The 25,306-nt window shown below is 39.3% G+C and overlaps 1 protein-coding gene across 12 annotated transcripts in view; it reads right to left on the bottom strand.

Moving 5' to 3' along the window:
• The window catches only part of LOC145662946 (uncharacterized), a 40,221-nt gene extending 15,334 nt beyond the window's left edge, over window positions 1-24,887 (bottom strand). Inside the window, exons 1-4 of one of the 12 annotated variants that reach the window (XM_081728984.1) lie at window positions 24,805-24,887; window positions 19,186-19,196; window positions 13,500-13,635; window positions 8,138-8,311 (exon numbers count right to left, since the gene is read on the bottom strand). In XM_081728984.1, the coding sequence (XP_081585110.1) occupies window positions 8,138-8,311; window positions 13,500-13,625 (300 nt within the window). In that variant the 5' untranslated portion in view covers window positions 13,626-13,635; window positions 19,186-19,196; window positions 24,805-24,887. The other 11 variants (XM_081728981.1, XM_081728993.1, XM_081728989.1 and 8 more) reach the window with 11 other exon arrangements.
• Window positions 24,888-25,306: the final 419 nt, after the last annotated feature.

A 25,306-nucleotide genomic window follows, 5' to 3' on the forward strand; every position in this document is an offset into this window, starting at 1 on the left:
CAAAGCTTTTTTTCTAAAAAGTGAACGCGGTAAAACTAAGTTCTCAAACTCTAAGAAGGACAACTCGAAGAAAACCGGTAAAAGTTACCTCAGTCGTGCAAAGAAGAAGTTCCCCTGTAAAAAGTGCAAGGAACTAGGGCACTGGGCAGCCAAATGGCCACAGAAGAAAACTGTACCTAGTAACGTTGCTTTCCTATGTGCTATGGGTGCGTCAGAGACAAATTACGTCAGTGCAGATAAGTGGGTTTGTGACAGCAGTGCATCGAAACATCTGACACCTAATAAACAATATTTTTCGTGATACACAAACTTTAATGTTCCTTAAATAATTTCGGAGAACAAAATGTTGTTATGAAGGCTTATGGAAAAGGGACACTCAAGATTCAAATACTTAATGATGATGTGTGGTATGATGCTGAAATGACTGATGTGTGTATGTTCCTGATGCTAGTGGGCATTTATTTTCTGTGAAAGCAGCTGCACAAAATCGGTATAGTACGACAATGGACAGTGAAGGTGTTACTATTCGTGATGTAAACACTGGCAATATTGTGATGAATGGATGTGTTGGCAACGGACTGTATTTTTTAAATATGCGTGTTGTAAAGCCAGAACAAGCTGTTGAAGTGCATTTGGTTACCCCTAGTGACACACTACAGGTGTATTATGAGCGTTTTGCTCGACAAAATAAAAAACATGTGAAACAGGTATAACACATGAACATTGATGTGGATGAGGGCAGTGAACAATTTCGTGATGGGTGTGCTTTAGGTAAAATGCATCGGTTGCCATTTAAACCAAGAGTCTACAGAGCCGAGAAGGTTGGTGAAATTATTCATGCAGATGTTAATGGACCAATGAACATTACATCTATGGGCGGAGCACGGTATTATGTTTGTTTTAAAGATGACTTTAGTCGATTTATATAGACTGTTTTTTCTAAAGCATAAAAACGAAGTTTCTGATGTTCTTGAAATTTTTTTAAACGAAGCACGTACAAAAGGTCATGTCGTAAAATATTTCAGATGTGATGGGGGAAAAGAGTTTGACAACAAAAAGGTTGCAGAATTATTGGCAAGTCGTAGTATTGAGTGTCAGATTACTCCACCTTATACGCCTGAACAAAATGTAGCTGCTGAACGGGAGAACCGTACAATTGTCGAAGCAGATCGTTCTATGCTTAATCCTACGAATCTACCGAAAGCACTGTGGGCTGAAGCTTGTAATATTGCAGCGTATATTTTAAATCGTACCGGTAAATCATTCATTGATGGTAAGGCACCGTACGAGTTGTGGTACGGGAGAGAAGTTGGCAAGCTTAACCATTTGCGAATTTTTGGAACCCAGTGTTATGTTCATGTACCAAAAACCTTTCGTTCTAAGTTTGATAATAAAAGTATTTCCGGTTATCTAGTTGGCTATGTCAATAACAAGGATGGTTATCGTATTTGGGTACCGTCACAAAAGAAAGTAGTTCTTAGTCATGACGTGAAATTTAAATCCGAGGTTGTGTGTAACCTGCGCAATGATGACCTAGTACTAGGAGGAACAATCGAAGCTGATAGCGATCAATGCAAGAAGAGCATCGATGTTACAGTAACGGAGAATATGGAAAAGAGAGGTCTGCAAACAAATGTTGATCAAGATAATGAAGTAGGACGAGAAGCAAACAATCCTGCATTTACTTTCGAAGGAAGAGAAGCCTTACCAGCACAGAACAATGAAGACAATCAACGGCGTAGAAGTCAGCGAGAGAAGAGAAAACCGAAGTGGTTGGAAAGTGGCGAGTTTGTGTTAGAAAATGACGAACTTGTGTGTATGGCTGATTTTCAAACTAAATATTGTTCAGATCCACAATCATATTGTGATGCCATTCGATCTAGTGACAAACAAAAGTGGATGGAAGCTATGCGTGAGGAATTAGAATCACTGCAAGAAAATGAAACTTGGGACTTGGTTGATCGTCCATCTGGTGTACAAGTGTTGAAAAACCGTTGGGTTTTCCGTCGGAAGACGTCAAACGACGGTACGATTCGGTTCAAAGCTAGGTTAGTAGCGAAAGGCTTCGTGCAGAAGGAAGGAATAGATTACGGTGAAACCTTTAGTCCCGTTGTTCGCTATGACACAATCAGAATGTTGTTAGCATTGGCCGCAACAAGACAAATGAAATTAAAACAGTTCGATGTAAAAACTGCGTTTCTGAACGGTACTCTTGAAGAAGATGTGTATTTGGAGCAACCGGAAGGTTTTGATGATGGTAGTGGTCGTGTATGTCACTTAAAAAGAAGCCTGTATGGGTTAAAACAAGCCCCACGCTGCTGGAATAAACAGTTCATTAAATTCATGACGGAAGCCGGTTTTGAGAATAGTTCAGCTGATCCGTGTCTTTTTTACCGGAAACAAGATGGATGTGAGTTGTATGTTGCGCTTTACGTTGATGACGGACTTGTAATAGGAAGTAACGACAAGGATATTGGCGGTTTCATCAATGAGTTACAACTTGAGTTCAGAATCTCGATTGGTTCCTTGGAGAATTTTCTAGGAATGGAAATAAAATGTGCGGATGACGGATCAATCACTGTAAGTCAAGAAGCATATAAAAACCGAATTTTGGCACAGTTTGGAATGTCTGACTGTAATCCTGTTTCAACACCAGTTGGTCGGGAGGAAGGTAACAGCTCTGAAGATTTTACAGAAAAGGTTCCTTCCGGTGAAGCGGTAGGTTGTCTCATTTACTTATCAATGGCAACTCGTCCCGACATTGCATTTGCTGTTGGTAAGGTCGCACAAAAATGAACAAGCCATCGGAATGTGATTGGGGCAATGTAAAACGAATTTTCAGATATTTGAAAGGTACTACAGGTTTCGGCATTAAGTACAAGAAAGAACCTGCGGAACTGAAAGTTTTCAGTGATGTCAATTTTGCTGGGGATAAAAACACAAGACGTTCAACTACGGGTGTTATTGCTACATTTGCTAATGAAGCCGTAACTTGGACAAGTCAGCTTCAGAAGGTAGTTGCGCTCTCTACTACAGAAGCAGAAATAATTGCTGCTAGTGAAGGGGCTAAGGAGCTGGTATGGTTGAAGAGACTTTTAAGAGAACTGTCGCAGCTTTCAAATTTGAAATCTTCGCCTACACTCTATGTGGACAATGGAAGTGCTGTGAAGTTGTCGAAAAATCCTGAATATCACAAACCATCAAAGCATATTGAGGTACGGCATTTTTATGTACGTGAACGGGTTTTGGACAATGATATTCAAGTCGAACACATTAGTGGGAATGATCAGTTAGTTGATCTTTTTACAAAACCTCTTGAACGTGTGCGATTTAACAAGTTGCGTGTAAATATTGGTGTTCATTACATTAAATGTTTATAAATGCAGTGTTTTGAAGGAAGTGTTGGAAGTAAAACACTGCATAAGTGCGTTTCGCATCTCAATTGTTTTTTGTTAGTGCTGCTCTCTATTAGTAAAAAAAAAAAAAAAACTGCTGTGTTCGCATGCAGAAGTGTGTGTGCCTGTTGTATCAGTACTGCTCATATATTTTTGTGGTTATTTCTAGTGTAAAATACCTCACGCTGAGGTTTCCTGTGTTAATAAATATTCATGTAACAAAGACTAATAATTTAATTTATTTTAAGAAAATGCTACAGTACCAATTAAGAGCGACCGAGCTCTAACCTATAACCTTAGCTTTTAAACCTTTGATTTACGGTTATTTATATTTTCACGTTTATAACAAAGACAAATATTTTTAAAAGAGTGTACTTTAAATAAATTTCTTATATTTCACAATGTTTATCCCTTTAAATTATTGTTCAAAGGCCTTTGCCTTTAATAAGCCTTCTCCGAAATAAATGCAAATGAATTGTGCTGCCATCTTTGGAGCTCTTTTAAACTACGTTTATATGTTTGTGTCCAATCCATTCGACAATGAGATCTCGGAAACTACAGGCTCTAGAAAGATGACGTTTTCACTGATCGATTGCAAATTTCATGTAGATTGTCCAGTTCTAATTAAATATTTAAAAAACATGGGCACTATTTTTTTATTACATTTTTACGGGTACACTGGAAGTGTTGAAATAATAATAATAATAAAAAAACTAAAGCATCACATCCTAAGCATTATACATTCCAATACCACACTGTTGTATATAGGGGCTGTATATGTCTCAGGCGTATGTTTCATGGCCAAATAATAATGGAAAAGGAAGGATAACCATTTCTCCAGTCTACGATGAACCTTTTTTTGGGAGTGTTTTGCCCAATGAACACCATATATAACTGACATTATAATTAATTGTGTATGTAATGTATTTGCTTATTACATACTGCATGCAAGAAGAAAGAAAACACTGGTCATACATGAATTAGAAACTCCAACCGGAAGCAGGCTCAAATCTTGCAAACGGTGCGAGATATTGAGAAAAAAATAATTGAAAAAAGTCTCCCCTTTATGATACCCCTTGGCGTTTTTTAAAAAAAATCAATACGTCTTTCACTTCTGTCTGTAATGAGACATGTACAGATGTTGTAAGGAATGTTGCGCTGTGTAGAGAGCGCAGGTTCAGCTAGTTTAATTTTAAGATAATACGGATGTGTGAACAACTATTTTGAGCAGAAAGCTGTAGTCAGTAAGACCCTCAGATGTAAACAACCCAAGACTTTGTTTTTAATAACTACTGTAGAAAACCACGTATCGCAAAATAATTAGAGAATATATATTAAAACAAATAATTTAAGCTATCCCCCTTTTTGACCTATTCCGTATCCTGAAGTAAACACGCAGACATAAATTTTACGTGCACCGAAATAACAATACTATGCCATGACTAATCAGAATTTCAGTATTTCTACCGGTAACGAACTTAATAGAACACATACACACACACACACAAACAAACAAACAAAAAAAAACTAACTTTACATTTGTAACTACCTATCCTGATATTTAAAATTTAATAATTACACTACCAGAATTAACTATTATCGATCTATGCCATTGCGCCAGCTCATTAGTTCAACAAATCTAATATTACAATTAACATACCGAATTGTTGCTATTATTGAAACGTAGAATATGTTTTGTGAAACAAAGAATATATAATTAATAGCAAAAATCAGTAACTTTTAAGAACGAGTTACGAAATAATAATCTTATCTTCGTCTCCTTTACATCAAAACAATTCTAGTACCTATTTACAGAATATAAACACCTTTTTTTATTCTCTAGGCCTCAGCACACTTAAACAATCATCAATTTCACTACTTTCATCACATACAGATGGTGATGAGAAAAATGGAAACACCTGAACGAAATTGCAACTTACCAGATTAATATGGTGTCGGGCCACCTTTCGCCTTCAGAACAGCCTTAATGCGACGTGGGATGGAGGCATAGAGGTCGTGAATGGTAGCAAGTGGAATTTTACACCATTCCTCGTGCAGGGCAGTGGCCAGTTCAGTGAGAGAGGATGGAAAAATCGTCGCCGGAGTCGTGTTTCCAAGACGGACTACAGATGTTCAATTATTTGGAGATCTGGGGATTGGGCGGGCCAGGGGAGGTGTTGAACTTCATCCCAATGTTCCTCAAACCACGCTGCAACAACACCAGCTGTGTGAATGGTTGCGTTATCATCCTGGAAGATGGCGCCATTGTCCGGGAACAACATCTGGACCATAGGATGCAAGTGGTCTCCTAAAATTGCGTCATAATCGTTGGCAGTGATTCGTCCACTAAGTGCGACCACAGGACCCAATGAAAACCATGATATTGCGGCCCACAGCATCACCGAGCCGCCGCCATGTTTCATAGTTGGGCGGAGACACTGCAGATCATAAGCTTCTTTGGGCGTTTTCCACACATAAACACGGCCCGTGGTTGGGAATAGGGTGAAGGATGACTCATCCGACCATATCACACGTTTCCAGTCCTCAAAGGTCCAAGTTGCATGGTCGCGGTACCATTTGCGGCGTGCGAAAGCGTTATGGTTCCTGATGAGCGGTTTGGCCCGTGCAACACGACCCCGTAAGTTCATGTCATGTAATTCGCAGCGGACTGTGATTGTCGAAACAGGGTAGGGAAGGTGCTGATTGAGTTCCTGCGTCACTTGCTCCGCAGTGGCACGACGGTTCTGCGTGACAATGCGCATTAATACCCGGCGTGACCTGTCACTCATGATTTTCTTCCGCCCACTGTTTCGCTTCCCCGATGTGGTTTTCCCGTGTGTTGTGTAGGCCGTCATCACCTTCGACACTGTCCCACGCGACACACCTAACACAGTAGCCACTGCCGTCACACTCACTCCACATAACCGCGCACCAACAATTTGCCCTCTTTGAAAATCTGAGAGGTCTCCCATTTTACACTACCGCCGTCTGCTGCAGCCACTGGACACTGCTGTTCCACTGCGCCTGACGTAGTATGGTGACCGATCTAACACACCACCACCAGCGGTCCGGCGCTGCGGGCGCCACGACACCACTGCCAACCCATATATCTGACGTGTTGCCAACTACAGGTGTTTCCATTTTTCTGATCACCATCTGTATCAACGAATTATAACGAAATAAACAATGAGGGAGAAAAAATAACACCTCCTACCTTTGTTTCTGCTTCTAGCCAAATGTTACTAACTCCCTCTAATGTAAAATTCACCAAAAATTCCCCCTCAACGTTTTACTAAACTATTGCCAAAATTATTTGGGAAAAATACTGTTCTCAGTTAAATATATCATTTTGAACAGGCCTAATACAACAAGGAATGGAATTTAAAAAAAATAGAATAGGAAAAAAAAAAAAAAAGAAAACTGAAGAGAAGAACGAACATAATGGAACGGATACAATTATCTCGTTACAATTTAATGGTATAGTTACAACGCAAATCTGTGAAATATAAACTTACATATACATCATACTGAATATGGGATTTTAATTCTTTAGCCATACCGATTAGATGTTAAAATAACCATTTTGGTGTTACACCTCGATTTGCATAAAAATTAATGCCTTTTAAAGTGTTAAATGAATAAAAAAACATTTTCAATCAAATTTGAAATCATAAGCAAGGAACTTTTTGAGGTTAAAGGCTAAGGAACTTTATAGTACAAATTTATTTCTGGACTTTATGAAATAAAGAGTAAACGTGACAGGATGTTTCACATAAATCAACTTCACAAATAGCATATTCGAATCTCTGTACATCCACACACACACACACACACACACACACACAAAAAAAAAAAAAAAAAAAAAACTCGACACTTAACGCGGACAAAGAAAGTCTGGATGAGGAAGAAACATTATCAGAATGAGGTTTAATAATAAATATTAAAAATTTACAATTTTCAGTTTCAATAACAGCCACATAAAAATCCTAGAACTCTGCCAATTTATTTAGGAACAAGACCTATCACCATTAAAAACTCTGGAGGTAAGTTGCGCAACAATAAATGCGGCAGTGATATCCTTTCAAGTTTGGAGTTACAATAATAATATGATTAACATTGTGTACGTATAGTATTTATGAAAGTATTTCTGCGATGCAATTATTGGATATAGTCTGCGAATAATAAGTATCTTTTGTTATTATAAGAAGATACAATAGTTACTTTAAACCTTAACCTCACCCGACTCCGGAAGCTTACAGAAAAGCTAGTTGGAACAATTGAATGAATAAACTTCTAAAACAGGAACAAGAAAAAAGTAACAAATAAATATTTTCTTTGTTTGTATATTTATTGAAGTTTATCGATCTTTTCAGCACCGAGGCTATATGAGATGTGGATCTACAGTTGAAGATGAAATCCGAACTATCGTAGCTCGTTAAAAGTTTTCAAGATTCTCCACCGGGAATCAAATCCGGGATCCTGTGCACCAAAGGCGCGCGCGCGCTAGCCACTTGCGCAGCGAAATGGGCAAATAAAGATTTTCGTGATTTTTTAAAATCAATAATTAAATTTCATATTTTCTAGGGTTCCCTTGACGAGCAATACGGCAGATTGATGTTGTGGATAACATTAAAAAAATGTTTCTGTATGTCTTTCCTCCTTGAATTTTAACTATATGATAGTGCTCTAGTATGAAGTGCTACAAAGTTCAAAGATTCTAGCAATAACACAAAAATTGTTACCTTCTCTTCCTGCAACATTGAACTGCCTTCAGCATCATCCTTGTTTTCCGCTTGGAAAATCGATTTAACATGTTCCTGGCTTTTATGAAAGAAACCAACGAGCTTCTCGCAGAAATCGAGTTGAGTTATACAAAAATCACATATATCTTTCGGTAAATTGTCATTATGAATCACCTGAAAGAATAAAATATCATTTACTTTTCTGTTTTTGAATTTCGTCAGAAACAATCACAATACTTATTGTTATGAAAAAATAGAATGAGGACAATGGAAAAGCAAATAAACAGTTACCAAGTACATGTATATTTTAGATAATACAATACAAAGGATTTAATACAGTTTCACAATAACAGATCTAATATATTAGTGCACAACATAATATTGAATCAACATATGAAGATATTAGGACTCAAGTAACTATTATCTATTCCAGGCAACCTGATAGGAAACTCCTCTCCCTCCCACCACTTACAAGTAAAGAAGGGGAAAGCAAGTCGTTGACCTTCACAGGGAGGGAAGCTTTTCTATTAAACGGAACGTGTAAACTAAATTTGTACGTCGATTCGCTCGCACCTGAAGTTGAGAAAGCACTCCTGTTCCGTTTAGCTATAAATCTCGATTAACATACAATTACTGTTTCTAATTTTTGTCTCTACGAAAAGTGTTGCTTATTATTTATGTACTAAAATTTTGGCTTTATTCGTATTTATTAAATTGCATCTCTAGAAATAAGAACTAATTCGTTATAAAGTTAATTTCCATTATTATTTCATTTGAGAATCAGTATGATTTGTCTTTTCGTGTGTATTCATATATGTTAATTTTATAGAGGATTTGAAGTCAATGCAAGTAAGCACACATTAATTGCATTGACGTCCAGGTTCGGGTCGTGGTGGCGTCGTGGTCGAGCGTTCACCTCTGGTGCACGTGATCCCCGTTTCGATCCCAGATCGCGCCAAGTGGGCTTTGTGGTAGACAAACATAATTTTTGTGGGTTTTCTCGGAGTTCTCCCGTTTCATCCTACTTTCTTCTTTCCACAGTTTCATTCATTCTCCTTTAGCCTATCCGCCATAACCGCGGGACGTAAAACCCAAATATTTCATTTCCAAACTGCTGTTACTCCCCCTCCCCCTCAACGGTCGTCAGTACTCTTGACAACTCCCTTTTTTGTGAAAATAGTCAACTAACAATTCAAAAGTCAATTTCCTCTGTTATCAATGGACTATACTTAGGGCCGACGAAAGGGCCGGGTGAGGCTTGCAACCGGACAAGGAGCCAAATTTAGGGCATTTTAGGATTTAAGGAGCGCCAAATTTACTATAATAGTTAAGCTCCCATAATTATAATTTTGCTTGCAAAGAGTAGGCTGAGACATGGGCCTGTTCAAATTACGTGGCACCTGTAGTTACTACTTCGTGTCAGGCTTTAATCAATCTAGGATTGTTTTTCTAAGTCCTCCATAACAATTCTTCCGCCCTTAATAAACTCCTAATATTTCAATGTTGATTAATATTGTGTCATGCTTCACCGTAAATTTAGCGCCGATTAAGAGGAAAGAAAAAAAAACCTTTGCCGTCGTCTTATTTCCATCGGATCAGGTGCATGTACAGTGCATATATATAGTGCTTTCTCAATTTTATATATATATATATATATATATATATATATATATATATATATATATATATAAAATTTTTCTTCATGTTATTTTTAATGCAACAACATCTGTTAATAAGAGAGGAAACGATGATTTTTTTAAACTTCAGGTTCTACCAGGGTTGCCAATAGTCCCGATTCTGTCCTGACTGTACCGGTTTCTGACTTATCTTCCCACGTCCCGACCGGACACTCGTCGAGGCGCATATTGCCCCGATTTATCGATTTTCAAAGTTAATTAATATTTTACTGAGCCATTTTTTTTTTAAACAAAGGAATAACTTATTGTTTTACTCGCAGAGTTTTATGTATAGAACCAATGTAACAAATTTGTCTTTTAGTTTGACTCATGAAAAAAATTGTTAGCAGCTCGTCTTTAATCTACAGTTATTCCCTGAGTTGATAATCCACCAGATTATGATGATAGTATATTCCATGCAGCGCTAAAAATATTGTTTTTGAAATCTCTACATAAAAGCGACTGCTACCGCAGTAGCAGTAACGCTAGCGCTCATTTGAGCGGGTGGCCGCCACGCTAACTATACCGGATACCGTCCGTCTGCCAAATCTGATACCAGTGTCGGCGTCTTCTGATTCATTTTCCGGTGGCGTCTTCTGCTTCGCAATCGCATTCTTTACCTTAATCTGTACTGTGCAGTTTTATTATGTTCTTCGACGTTATTTTTTTACATACAATGATCGATGATGATGAAGATAACATCAATAATGGACCATATACATCGAAATTTCGGAAGGAAGAAGGGCTCCAAAATCGATTGTCCCGTCCTGATTTTCTCTTAAGAAAAGTTGGCAATCCTGGGTTCTGCTGTTATCATTCTTAATCCTCTGATACTATGTCCATACCTATTGTACTTGGTTTTGGATTGTATATTATGAAATTATTGTATCAATACAGTAAACACCCACTTAATTACCAACTCTGCCATCACTTGCCATTCCAACAGTATGTCACAACCCCAAATGCCAAAAGAAGAAAAATAAACAATACACTGTTCAATAAAATGTTCATTGCACTAACAAATGTGTTACTTTCCTCACTAATACAGCAATACAGGTAAATGTAATTAAGTGTTTTCATATACGTAGTGTTTTATGAAACTTACAATTTACTATTTAGACATACTTAGATACACTTTATACCTCTGTGTGCGGGGGCTGATGGTGGAAGACGGAACACTTCACGTTTTTTGCACTTGCTCTTGAGCGTAGTGGAGGAAAAAACTTCTTCTTTTTCCTATCAGGTTATGTGGAACAGAGAATAGGTATTTTGATTTCAGTTGAATTCTTTCCCTTATATCGACTTGACTCTTTTATTCCAATGAATTACTGTATTATTATTAATGTTATAACGACCGGTAACCAGGGTTGTTGGATGTTTTCCTGGCAAAATAAAAAAAAAAAAAACTTACAGTGGGGGGTTCAACCCGCTTAAAAACACAATACCGTCCCCTGCCCCCTCCCCCCCCAAAAAAAAAACCTTCACAAATATACTTCAAAACTTGGGTTGAATCATAGTTTCTTCAATAGTGTTTCACAGCACACGCCTAGTTTCAGATTTGACTTTAATTATATATTACCAAAGATCTTCAGGACAGAATACCATTTAAAAAAATGTGTTTCGAAATCGTGCATAAAGAATTTAGTTCGTGTTTATCCAAATTCACACTAACGGTGTTCAACTGTAATCTGGCACAAAAGCAATGCGGCTACATTCCATTTGTTTCTGTAGTACTACATGATCACATACTAGTGGAAATAAATAATAAAATGTCCTTCTCCATGTGTCAGTTGATTACAAGTCGAAAATGTTTCACTACTACACTTGGATGATTACACACATACAAACGAAAAAGAGCTGCATGAAATCTTCTGTATGATAATTATAAATGTACAAATCACACTTTTTTTGTAATATCACAGTTTAAATGAAAGACATCAAATGTTTCACTTCAAAAAAGAAAATTATTAAAGATCTATATCTATTTTCTCAACACTACACGTAGATAATTACACACATAAAAACGAAAAATAACTGCATTAAAAAGGAGATCGGGAACTCTCGAATTCTTCTTGCATATCTGGGGGAGATGGTGTATAGTACGAGTATTAAATGTTACAAAGAGCCTTTAATCGTAAAATGTATTGTAAGAAAGGAAATTTGCATCTGAAAATGAGATTTAAAAAGATTAGAACATTTCAGTTCTTAAAATAATAATAATAATTCAGTTAACCCTATTAGATCCTTGCTTTTAAGGAAAATGCTAACATTCAGTTAAGTAACTACTGCTTCAGTACTAATTATCCAATATCATGGTTCACATGGTTCATACGTCATTCTCTTAGACATTTTGTAATCAAGGTTCACTCGGGCTCAGACTCACTATCTTCAATGGAGTTCGCGCTCACTAGTATCAGTGAGGTTCACGTTAAAGAATCCGGGATCGCTATTCTAAATGAAACATGTGTTATATAAATATCTCGCTCATGAACCTCACTATAGCTCACACTGAGCCCGCTGTGGGAGATTCTGTACTTCCACTCTGTGGGAGACTCTGTACGTCATATTGATAAACCATAAAAATAAAAAAAAATGTCAGAAAACACACACAAAATAAATAAATAAAGATGTCAGTTAACTATCCCTTTCAAACCTGGCAGCCACAATTTTGTACATTAAATTGTTTTCCTTGTTAGCTCCAACACTTTTAAATTCTTGCACTTTTAGAGAAAAATTTTGACTTTCAGTCGAGTAGCTACTGCTTCAGTACTATTCAACTGAGTATCATGGTTTATACGTTATTGCCTTCAGTATGAAACAAGCTTTCAAATGGTACAATGGAAAATGATTTTTACCACATGGTAGGTTTTTCAATTGAACATTTATTTATGAAATATAACTAAAATTCCGTCATTTTTAAGAAAATCGTTTGCGAAAAACTCACTTCAAGAGTATATTACTCCTTGTGTATTTTTTAATGAAAAAATGATACACACCATATTGTAGGTTTTAGTGAAGTATTTATATATGAATAAAATTGTCTGAGTTACTTTTGAGAAAAACGTCTGCGATAAACTCACTCCAAGATTAAACTGCCCCTTGTGAATTTTCTAACAGAGAAAATGATTCACATTATATTGTAGGTTTCTTAGTGAAGTATTTATTTATGATATATGAACAAAATTGTCTGAGTAGTTTTCTTGAGAAAATCGTGGGAAAAGTTCACCTACAAGAGTCAACTACCTTTGTAAATTTTTTTAATGAAAATAATTTTTAACACAGGCTTCTTAGTGAAGTATTTATTTATGAGATATGAACAAATTGCCTGAGTAATTTTTGAGAAAATCGTCCACGCAAAACACGCCTCGAAGAGTAAACTATCCCTTGTTTATTTTTTAATGAAAAGTGATTTATATTATATTGTAGGCTTCTTAATAGGGACACTTATTTATGAAGTATGATGAGAATTGCCTGAGCAGCTATTAAGAAAATCGTCCCAAAAAATTCACGACTTGTGCATTTTTACTGAAATATGATTTACATCATATTGTAGGCTTCCTAATGGAGCATTTATTTCTGAAATACGAATAAAATTGCCCCGAAAAAAATCAAGAGTAAACTACCTCTTGTGGATTTTTAAAGGGCAAATTAGTTATGGCAGATTACCAGTTAGTTATGGTACCTACATTTGTACCAACCAATTGACAGATTTTAGCCTTGTACTTCTTTCCTTGTTCAGAGAATAAATTCACAAATTTCTTCTTTCTGCTTCCGCATAACCGGCACAGAGTGTTCGTACTTCCTCCAGACATTTTTCTCTAACTGAAAGATAAAAGAAATTAAACTTAGCAGGTACCTCATTTGCATATTAGTAAAAGTTCATTGGGGACAAATAAAAATTAATATTGTTTTCTATGAAATATTAATACGTATTCTTGTGTAAGTGTACTTGGTTTTTCAATGCATTGCTACGTCTATCTTACTTGGGTTAATATTGTTGTAGATGCCTCCAAAATTTGGATGTTTATCATCTTGTATAGTTAGTAAGGTTGAACGACAAGTGTGGTATTTTAAGTTTTCTTTGACATGTAAATTTTAAATGTTATAATCTACCCTGTACCATTTGAAAAAATGAAACTTTATGTTGGTCTCGCCACACTATTACTCTAGTGATTTTGCAGAATGATTTTCCCCAGTTGATGTGTGTGTCGTACAAAACTGTACCGTATTTTTTAATCTATATATTTAAGTTATAAAAGCGTTTCACGATAAACAGACCATCTTGTATATATACTGTAGTGCAACACTTAAGATTTGCATGCTGTGTCACTTACAAGTAGCATAGGTTGGTGAAACTTAAAACATACCTGAAGAGTAGTGCTACAGTATGTTACAGGGAACAACAGAAAAAACTCGTGATCGGAAGAACAAAAGTTGTAATTTTATAAAGAGGCAATATCTTACGCTGAAGGCACTGTGACTCATGATGCCTCCCTGACATTACGAAAGGACTGAAATGGTCTCAAAGGGGCGCTCCCATGCTACTCTTGGTAATGAGTTGTTGCGGTATGGAGTTCCGTTACTCCACCAGTGCTGTTGATAACTGCTGGATGGTCCTTGGTCCATCTGGACATGCTGCAAAATGTCTCCCCATAGCATCTCAAACATCCTCGATGAGATTCAAGTCGAGAGGACTGGCAAGTCAATTCATTCGCCGAATATCCTCTTGTTCCAAGAGCTGCGTCGCGTACAGTCATCATAAACAGGATGTTGGGGCCAACTGTATCTCTGGAAAGGCACACGTCGAGGAGTACGTCACAATAACGTTAAACGATGAGTGTACCGCGTTCAAAAATTGGGAGGTAGTATGTCCATGCAACATTGCTACTCCTCCGCACACAAAAATACTGGTCTACCAAAATGATCATGTTTGACAATCTTCTTGTGTTCATTGTGTTCCCACCTCTTGCCAGATGAGTGTACGTTCAGAATCACTATTCAGGTTAAATCTACTCTTATAGAGGAAAGTGCGGCTCCAGTTCTCCTCGGACCAGTTCTGGTGTACTTGGCACCACCGCAAATGATGTCGTCGACATGCACGTTTCAACGGAACACAACATAATGGCCGTTGGGCAAAGAAACCACTTTCATAAAGTTGACGTGCTACTGTGGAGCGTGAGATCAGATGATTTGCAGTGTTTTTACGTGTGTTTGCAATTGTACCTGCCGTTTAAGACCGGTACCTATTATTTCTTGCTAAATCCGATATTAGTTTGGCTATAAACATTATATTAGTATTATGCAACTAATCTCACTTATTCACACATGCAATCTTGACTAAGTATGAACCCTTTTCTTGCTGTACTATTTATCTATTCTAGGGATGGCCAGAACCGGTTCCTAGTGGAACCGGTTTTCCGGCCTGAACGGATCCGGTTCTAAGAGATCCGTTTTTTTCGGGATCCAGGTTTGGAACCGGTTCTGGAATCGGGTTTTCGTATCCAGGTCTGGAACCGGTTCTGAAAACCGGATCTACAAGAACCTGTTCCGCTGGAACCGAAACTTTGTGACCATCCCTACGCTAAACCCGAGTTGCTGGTAGGCTGTGAACAGTGTGCTAGATGAAATGGTGGAAGCGACAGGCAGGCGCCCAGGCGGCGGCCGCTTGTCTCATTTGGCTAAACACACATTGGTGGACACATTTTTTTTCTGGGGGCACAAGCGGGTCAGGGCGGGGAGGGCACAAGCGGATGGTCCTCTTTGCAGTGTTTGAAGGTGAACTTTGTGCCTCCTTTCCGGGTCTTTGGGGGCTTTCGGATCCAGGTCTGGAACCGTTTCTGTAAACCGGTTCCTCGCTTAACCGGAACTTTGTGGCCATCCCTAATTTATTCGTCTCTACCTTTGTAGTATATTATCACAAATTATCAATATTCTGGCAATTTCTATAATAAAATATTCTATATATTCTATGCTATTCTTTAGTATAAGGTAATTATTCTCTGTAGATTTACAAGAATTTAATTTCCATAACACTATCTAATAGAACTCACATTTTCATTTTAGATTAGAGCTTCGTATTTCAGCAGAGCATACACTAAATGAGGAGGTCCAACACTATTTGCAGATTGACTACAGGAGGGCTCAGTATAAATACAATGGGGACGTATGACATAAAAATTACAGTGTACAGAACGCGAACCAAATTGTGCTAGGTAGCCACTAAAAAAACGAATTATATCAAACCGAGTTAGCGTACGAGCGCAGCAGGGAGTCCGAGCTTTAGTGAGGAGGTGCGTCCGTAGGAAGCAGGTGCTTCGCCAACGATGAGTTTACTAGTATGCCTAAACGTAGAGGGTTAAAGGCAACTGTTTAGTAATGGGGGTACCAGCACTAACGAAGACAGAAAACAACGTGCCTGCAAAGCTCTAACCCGAATTCACTCGCTCGGCAATACTGTGTGAATTAAATGCTACTAACCTAACATAACCGAATGAGAATAGACTATCGCAAAAATGTCGATTAAAAATCTGGCCCCTCAAAGCTAAAAACAGCCATGTTAATTTTATAAATACCCCTCCGTTCTCAATACAAGTTAGGAAAATTGCAGAAATGAGGTAAGAACTGACGATTCGGATTCCTATGTGATATTTAGGTGTATAATTCTGGCAGTAAAGATATGTTCAATACGAGGAAAAGACATATAGAACTGGGTATTATTTGTAAGACGCTGAACTGAAGCTTTCAATGATTCAGCAGCAGTGTAGTGATAAGAGGATGGTGAATAGGTGCGTGAACTGATATTTCCGCATTGAGTTTTACACAATTATATAAGAATAATGAAAAATATCTATAAAATTTTTATGAGAATCACGGATTACTGAATTTAAGTGATAATTGAAGCTTCTATGAGAACCGATTCAAGTCACTGTTCAAGTCTAACTAAAGTACTACCGAGTAACCTACAATAACTTAAGAATTTTTCATGTTTTAACTGCTTTTTTTGTAGGTTTGAAACTGCAGGGGGAACTTTAACTTAAGCCAGCGTGGATAGTGAAAGAGTACACTTACATATATAGTAATTTCACTATTTGTTCAATTTCATTTCAATATGCTGTGTACAAAATACGAAAAATGTTTCATATCGTATTTTACCTATAAATTTTTGGATATTGTTTAGCGATGGGGGATCTGCTTTTTCACCTACTTCTTTTTTGTGATCTTCTTCTCAGATTTGGTCATTTTATGGTCCCATACGATAAATTAGGTAAGGTTAGGTTACCAATATTTAATTCATACAGTATACCCGTGCGATTGTGAACGAGTGAAGGCGGCTTAGAGCCACGCTGGGCACGTTGTTTTCTATCTTCGATACACAGAGTTTACTTTCTTTTCCCACGTAAGTCACTTCCACATAACTTTACGGTTTGAACAGGTACCCTACTGCTTCAAAAAATTGCATACGATATTTTCTTGAGTAATTGAACATCAAAACAGAAATATCAACTAACTTCTCCTTTGAAACATTCTGTTTTTTCACTAATTATGGCCTCCCATCTCGAAACTGTTACCAAATTTTCTATTTGGTAGAAACGTCTGCGGCCTATGTTTAGCAGAAGAGGTCCAATATTTTTTTTGTGTGTAATTTCTGTTCAGATTAGGTTAGGTTAGTTTACGTCTATGTAGGGGTAAAGAATAATTTTCCACAAATTGATAGAATTTGGCATATTTCTACGAACATTAGGTTAGTTTACGTTATCGTACACTAGTTTCGGTTAGATTTGGTTACGTTACGTTAGGTGTAAGTGCTTGCATCTTCCATTTGTCCAGTAACTTTTTTCGTATTTTTTACGTGTTCTGGACCCTTTCTGCGGATTGAGTATAGCCCGCTCCCCCCAGTGATTTTTAACGAATCATAATGATTCTTACGATTCATACTAGTTCATAATGAATCGGAATCGCATTTAAAATATAAATCTTGCGGTAAGGAACCTTTAGTATATGTAGCGGTAGTAGTAGGGTCCATGTTCCGTTAAGGGGGTCCAAAAGTACACTGGACCCCCTTAAGCTAAGCTAAGCTAAGCTAACCTAACTTAACATAAGCTAACCTGACCTAACTTAACCTAACCTAACTTAATATAACGTTATATTATGTAATCAAACGAAAATCAATAGAAAGAAGTGGTGTCAAAGGCACTGGATCCCCTTAACGGAACATTCACCTAGTAGTAGTAGTAGCAATAGTAGGAGGAGGAACGGGTTAGAAGCCCCACAGGGGTTGGTTGAGTTGTTCTCGATATAAGTAGTAGTAGTAGTAGTAGTAGTAGTAATAGTAGTAGTAGTAGTAGTAGTGACTCTTCCAATTCCGGTGAAAAAGAACTGGGGGGAGCGGGCTATACACAAGCCCTTTCGGCTACACATAAACACAGTCTCTTGGAGTGAGCTACAAACTTATGCTCACATAAAATGGGATAGCGCAAATTTATATACCGATGGAACATACTATTTTGTGCATAGCACCAGGTAAAAACTATGACACTTCCCAACAGACTTACTTCTCTATATATCGACAGTTTGTCAATTTGCAGGGGTACTCAATATACACCTCATTCTTTCCTTATGATGCATGATTTTTCACGATAAATTTATCTGCAATTTTAACTCACTAATCATTCAAAATAATTTCTATATGATAACTTGAATCGTAAACTTTTCATAACCATCACTATATTACTAACGAACAGTGTTACCAACGACCTCTTAAGAAATTGCCATCAGAAATAAGCTTTTTTAAAGCGAAAAATGGCTAGATTTTGAACTGCTAACCTATATATAAACTTACATTGTAGATTTTTAAACCCCTTTTTGTGTGTATAAGTGAGTTATAGTAAAATTTGAAACATTAAATTTTATTCGCTGAAGACTCACAAGGGATATAGTATACGTAAGACCGTCTGAGTTCCAGAAGAAGCTGGACGCTCATACTTTTAGGGATTATTCATTGAGTATCTACGAACTTAGAAAGGGGGTAACAAACCCACTTTCATTTACTTATCCACTGATACGAAAATAAAAAAGAACGTACCTATTTGCCCTTGTACTTTATATGCTATAAAGCATTACATTATATGCAACAAGGATTTTGGTCTGCATCATGATATAAATTTAAAAATATTTAACATTTTTCGAATCGAAATCAACAAAATTTATTCTAGAAAGTAAAAATAGAATGTAAAGCACATATAATGAAGACAACGCAGTGATTTAATTTGGTAACGTATAAATATATAATATGAAGTATCCTCGCGCACGTAAGACAGGGGGTTCTCATGTATACTATTACCCTAACAAGCAATATACATTACTTTAAATTACAATAAAATCCATCAATACTCCACTTCCACTTCCACTTCTGGGGGAGGAGACGCTCCCCCTTCTATGTTCCAGCAGCGACGCCTTGAACATGGGGTGTAGTAAGAAAGGTAAGTGCAAGGGTAAATGACGTAGAAGGTTAGCTTAGTTTAGGAAGTCATATAGCGTAGGTAAAGATAATGGGGGCTGCTCTCAGTGATTACAGATCAAGGTTATTAAGCAGAAGAAGCTGTAGGAGATGATAAATCACTGTGGAATTGTTGATGGATAGAATGGTGCACACCGGCATGGGACCATAACCAAGTAAAGAGTGCAAGGAAGAAAGAAACACTGGTCGGTAGTGCTGGGTGTATGTACAGGCATAGATTAGATGATTCGAGGTACCTAGATCTTCCTGGCAGTAGCAGAGTGGATTATCACGTAGTCCCTGACGATATTTTTGCACTGGAGTCTGTACGGTGTTGAGTCGAAGTCGGGTGAACAACACATGATGAGAATGAGTCCATTAAGGGTGATAGATAAAGGAACGCGTGGTAGGGTTAGGTTCTATTCGCCAGTAGTATTTACCTGGTCCACTTCGAGCCTGATGTTGATAGTTCCGCCATTCGGTCTGCTGTTGTTCTCCAAGTGTTGGGATAAATGATGTAGCCGGTAACTTCACCGTCACAGGCTCTAGTAACGCTCCTTGTTTACTTAATTGGTCGACCTCTTCATTACCTGGTATCATTTTATGAGATGGAACATGTATGAAAGTTACCTGTAGTCCTTTGCTTTGTATTTGACATACCTGTTGGAGAATATTGACCAGAATCCAGTTGGAATGTGCTGGTTGGGCTGTGGGAAGAAGACGACGAAGAACACTCTGACTATCACTACAAATACAGCTAACAGGCGGTTGGAGACATAACACACGTTGCAATGCGGCTCGAATAGCGAACGCTTCGGCCATGTTGATTGATGTGTGGCCAGGCAATGCCTGATGAAAGCGCCAATTGTAATGCGGTATGAATACGCCAATGCCCACCTTCGATTGTCCAGCCTTGATCTGTTTAGAAGCATCCGTATAAATTAGTAAAGCGTCTGCATGGTGTTGATTAATATAGTCTTCCCATAAATGCGGTGTTAGAGAGCGGGGAGCATTATTCAGCCAGTGGGGCGAAAGAGATGGAAATTCCACTTGAGTAGGAGTGATGTGAGTTTTGTATGAGGATTGGTAGGATGGGAGTTTAGGCGTGCGGTAGATAAAATTCAGCCAATGTTTTACACGAACATACGCAAAATAGGTCCAAAGCAGCTGGCGATGATAAGGTAAGGTTTTGCTTCAGTTAGTAGCATATAGGAGTTGAGTTTTGGGGATGATGGGTGACGTTGTAATTGCCATACGGTTCAAGATGAAAAGTTTAGCTACATGAAAAGCTTGGATATTGTATGGAATGATACCTGCTTCTTCCAGGAGTGCCCTGTTGGGTGAGTTTCGAGGTTGCCGAAGTATTGAACGGAGTCCTTGCACTTGTAATCGAATACACAGTTCACTGAGACGCCGAGGTAGTGGAGAAAGGGCTGGGCAGCCATATAGAAGTCTTGATTCCAAACACTGACGAAATATACATAACTGTGATCTAATATCCAATCCCCATCTCTTGGCACTGAGTCCACTGATAAGGTTAAGTACGGGTTGCACTTTGGTGTGAATTGTGTCGAGATGTGCTTTCCAAAGGAGTCGAGAATCCAATGTCACTCCGAGGTAATGGAGATTAGGAACAGGCGAGAGTTGGGCATCTTGAAGTATTAGTGGCGGAGCGATTGTGCTCCTTTTCCGGGTGAAGATGATGTACTGGGTCTTACGCCAGTTTACACTAAGGCCATGATCTCTGCACCAGTGTTGTAGGCCGTCTATGGCTTGACGAAGTTGATTGGCACCATGGATCACTGTGGAGGTGCGAACATATAACAAGAAATCATCAGCGAACTGATTTACTCTGACCAACGCTCGAAGCTGTCTATGAAGCGAGATGGTGAATAGATTAAATAGAAGCGGGCAAAGAGGAGAACCCTGTGGCAATCCTTGAGATACTATCCTCGGGTCTGTATAGCGGTGACCAACACGCACTGACACTTGACGGTGTATGAGCCAATTATGGATAAAGCGGAGGTATCCAGCTGGAATCTTAAGTGAAAACAACTCTTGGACGAGCACATCCAAGGGTACACTATCGTAGGCTCGTGCGAGGTCAATATGAACAGCCATTAGATATTCCCTCCGTTGAAAAGTACTCCATATGTCAGTGACGAGACTAGTGAGAGCGTCGTGTGTGCTTCGAGATCGGCGGAACCCATCAAGGGTTGGGGGAAATATATCATAATATTCTGCCCACCACATAAGACGTTGTAGGAGGATCTTCTCAAAAATTTTAGAGATGCACGGCAACAATGTAATCGGTCGGTAGCTACTAGGGTCCCCAGAGGGCACGTTAGGTTTCGGAACTGGCACAACAAGGTGATATTTCCAGGACTGCGGTACGTGTGAAGTTTGAAGTACACTACTGTACAGTTGCAGCAGATAGTTGAAACCGCTAGCAGGAAGCAGTTGAAGGTGGCGAAACTTGATACCATCAGCACCAGGTGAGGTAGAAGGAGAGCTCTGAAGCACTCGTTGAAGTTCTGTGGCTGTAATCGGAAGGAAAGCAGGATCCTTTTCAGAAGGGGCCAGGCAGTGCTGCAGGGTTTGCCGAGCCGGTAATGGAGTGGCCGGAGTGACCATCGCATGAAACGAAGTAAGCCAGTCTTCATTAAGTACCGTTGGTGGAGGCCTCTGAATGTACCCTTGCATTCTGGATCGGATATAGTTCCATAAACGTCGAGGTGTGGTGGAGAGAGTTAGAGTACGGCAAAACTGTATCCAGTGAGCCTTTTTCTTGGAAGCTTGTGTTCGTCGAAAGTTGGCATGGGCTTCCTGATATCTAAGGTAACTTTCTCGGGATCGACTTCGCAGGTACTCCAGTTGACAACTCCGGCGATAGTTACAACTTCGCTGACATTCTATGTCCCACCATGGTGGATTGCTGAGATATGAGCGACGAGTTCGAGCTGTAGAAGTAGGCGGCTGCGTAGGTGTGACAGCATTGCGGGCAGCTAGTACAATGGTATCCTGAAGATGAGCCACTGAACGTTCATCCACTGTAGTACACTCACGGAAAACATCCTGGAAATGCTGATGAAAGATACTAGGTTGGGATGGGAGAGGGACTTTAGGAATAGAATGAGGGAGCATCCGGTCTGAATCGTATGTGGTACGGGTGACCCGTGATGAGTGAAGAGTCAAAAGAATGGGGAAGTGGTCACTTCCGTAAGTATAGCCATGAACTCGCCAGGTATGCTGGATATACAACTCTGGACTAAGAATGGTGATGTCAGGAGCACTGGGTCTGGCCTGAAGAGATGGCAGCCTAGTAGGAGTACCGTCATTTGCTAATAGATAAGTACATTGGCGGAGAGCCGTAAGCAGGTCTGTACCAGCCGTGTTGGTAACTGCATTGCCCCACAGAGGGCTCTTCGTATTAGGATCTCCTCCGATGACAGTGGAGAGTGGGAATTGGAGAAACAAACGGTTCCAGTAAACGGTAGGAATAGGGTATTCCGGGGGTGAATAAACATTGATGAAATTGATATCTCGTAGACGTATACCTTGTAGTTGCGTATGGGGAGACGATGGAGGTGGTATCCCAGTGAGGAGAGTATATGGAAATCCACGTCGAATCCCCAGAGCGATACCGCCGTATTGATCCAGTCGGTCTTCCTGTATTAGGCGATAACCTGGGATGCGTAGTCGAAAATGATGAAACGACCAGACCTCTTGGAGTAGGAGTATGGTTGGTTGATAAATAGCACACAGTCGTTGTAAAGCCATTTGCTTACCCTGTGCTTGATGAATGTTCCACTGTAACATAGTAATTACACTTGTTCCTGCCATCCTAGGATGTGTGAAATTGTGGTAAGCGCAGGTTCCAGGTCACTATCATTAAGAAGATTGGTACTCACTAGTTGTTGAAACAACACAGTTCGAATGGCTTTGTATTGATTTTTAAGAACAGTAGTAGAAGTGTCCTTAAGTGTGCAATCTGGTATTTTAGGTTCAGAATGAAATTGGCGCACTACATCTCGTAACGGTTCTCTGCGTGCACGAGTAGAAGAAACTGGTAGTGTAGTTGAAGAGGCAGATAAGGGAGAAGTCCCCGAAGAGAATAGACCTTTGCGCCTCTTGGAGGAGGAAGGTTCTTGCGACGGACCAAGCTGTGCGTCACGATCTGCTGGTGTACTGGAAGTAGTCATGGATCGAGCAGGGCGTCTCGGTGATGTAGGTGATGAGCGCTGTACACTGGGAATTGTTCCAGTAGAGCGAGTAGCTAAACTAAATGTGGTTTCGGAACGAGGTGAAGCCTGTACCGTTTGAGCGTAGGTGGCTTGCCTTGGATGTAACTTTCGTGCTTCATTGTAAGATAACTTCGATTTAACTATAATTTCTTGTAGTTTTTGTTGATGTTGGCGTTCTGGACAAGCCGGGTCATCAGCCACATGGGAAGCACCACAATGAAGGCAGATCGTAGGGTTAGAGCATTGATCAGAGGTATGGCCCTGACCACACTGACGACATCTAGCGGCCGATTTGCAAGTTTTGGCGATGTGCCCGTATCGATAACATTTACGGCATATTTTCGCTATCGGTACATAAGGTACAACTTTGAAACGGTAAAAATATAACTTACACTCAATAGGAAGTATTTGGCTGTCAAAAGTGAGGACGACTGTAGAGGTGGGAAGACGAGTCGGCTGTACCGGCGGATCAGTAGGTATGTTAGGAGCATCGGACCCTTGCACTACTGTAGTGATCGGATTGCGGACCATACGTTCTATTCGCCGTGCATGTACCACAGGAGTTCCAGCACACTGTATATCAGCGAGTAGATCTTCCATCGAAACGTCGACAGGCACTCCTTTAATAACACCCATGGTAGTAACTGCATAGTTAGGTATATACGCCGTCCAACCTTGTTGTGTGAGAATATCATTGTTAAGCAGAGCATTAGCGTGGGTAGCGCTGTCACAGGTTGCCTTTATTAAATTGCGCCCGATGATGTCAAAACTGGTGATTCCTGTCACTTTGGCTTTGAAGAGAGCACGTCCCAAGGCTATGGGATGAGTTTTCCCCACAGGATTAGAATGATCTTTCGCAGTGATGTGCACTACATAAGGAGCCAGGTGATGAGACTTGTAGGTAACGGAAGGCTGAGCAGGCACAGGAGAAGAGGATGGATCAGTGGTAATGGTGACTTCCATAGCTGGACTTGGAGGCTGCTGCAATTCTGACATAGTTAAATCCGGTATCAATGGGTCAGGCTGGGAACCAGATGGTGAGATCAATGGCTTTCCACCCGATTGGGCGGCCATGTTGAATAATTGCCCCCAAGGAGGCAAATATATAAGCACTAAACACGACACACAATGAAAATAACACAATCACTAATCACAGCACAAGTAACAAACTGAAGGTCGGTGTGATAGGAAAATTCTAAGATTAGACTAGGACAGGTACCGAACGCCACCAGGTCTAACTCGTGAAATCTCTCAATACTCCTCTGATATTTGAATGTCAAAAGCCATATTATCAGCTGAATTAAAATGTCATGATGACGTCACAGCTAGCTAAGGGGCTGGACCAACACAACACCCTCTTATATGAGGGTGTTGGCTGGACGCACCACCGTCGGATTGTAAATTGGTTGTGTTTGTTTAGAGTGCCATGGTCACAATTTTCAGTAGTACTTCTTTCGGCAGATCATAGTCGTTACAAACAGGACGAGTTCGGGAGAGTAATGCTCCCGGAAGTAGAAACGAGAAACACAGTTCTGATTGGTTGGCGTTATCCACTTCTTGCTATGTTGCACTAAAATAGCAGAAATCAAACGCTTGCTGTTGTCGGCCTTCTCGGCCGAATGGGCTAGCGCTATATGCTAGTATGGAATTCTCTTTTGGCGTGAGTTCAAACCTGGCCTGAGTAAAGTTTTTTTTTACATTTTTATAACACTTATTAAATTAAAATAATATGAAAATAATACTTAAAAAAGTG

Source organism: Thermobia domestica, chromosome 10 (genome assembly GCF_964235325.1).
Source record: "Thermobia domestica chromosome 10, izTheDome1.hap1.1, whole genome shotgun sequence".
NCBI lineage: Eukaryota > Metazoa > Arthropoda > Insecta > Zygentoma > Lepismatidae > Thermobia > Thermobia domestica.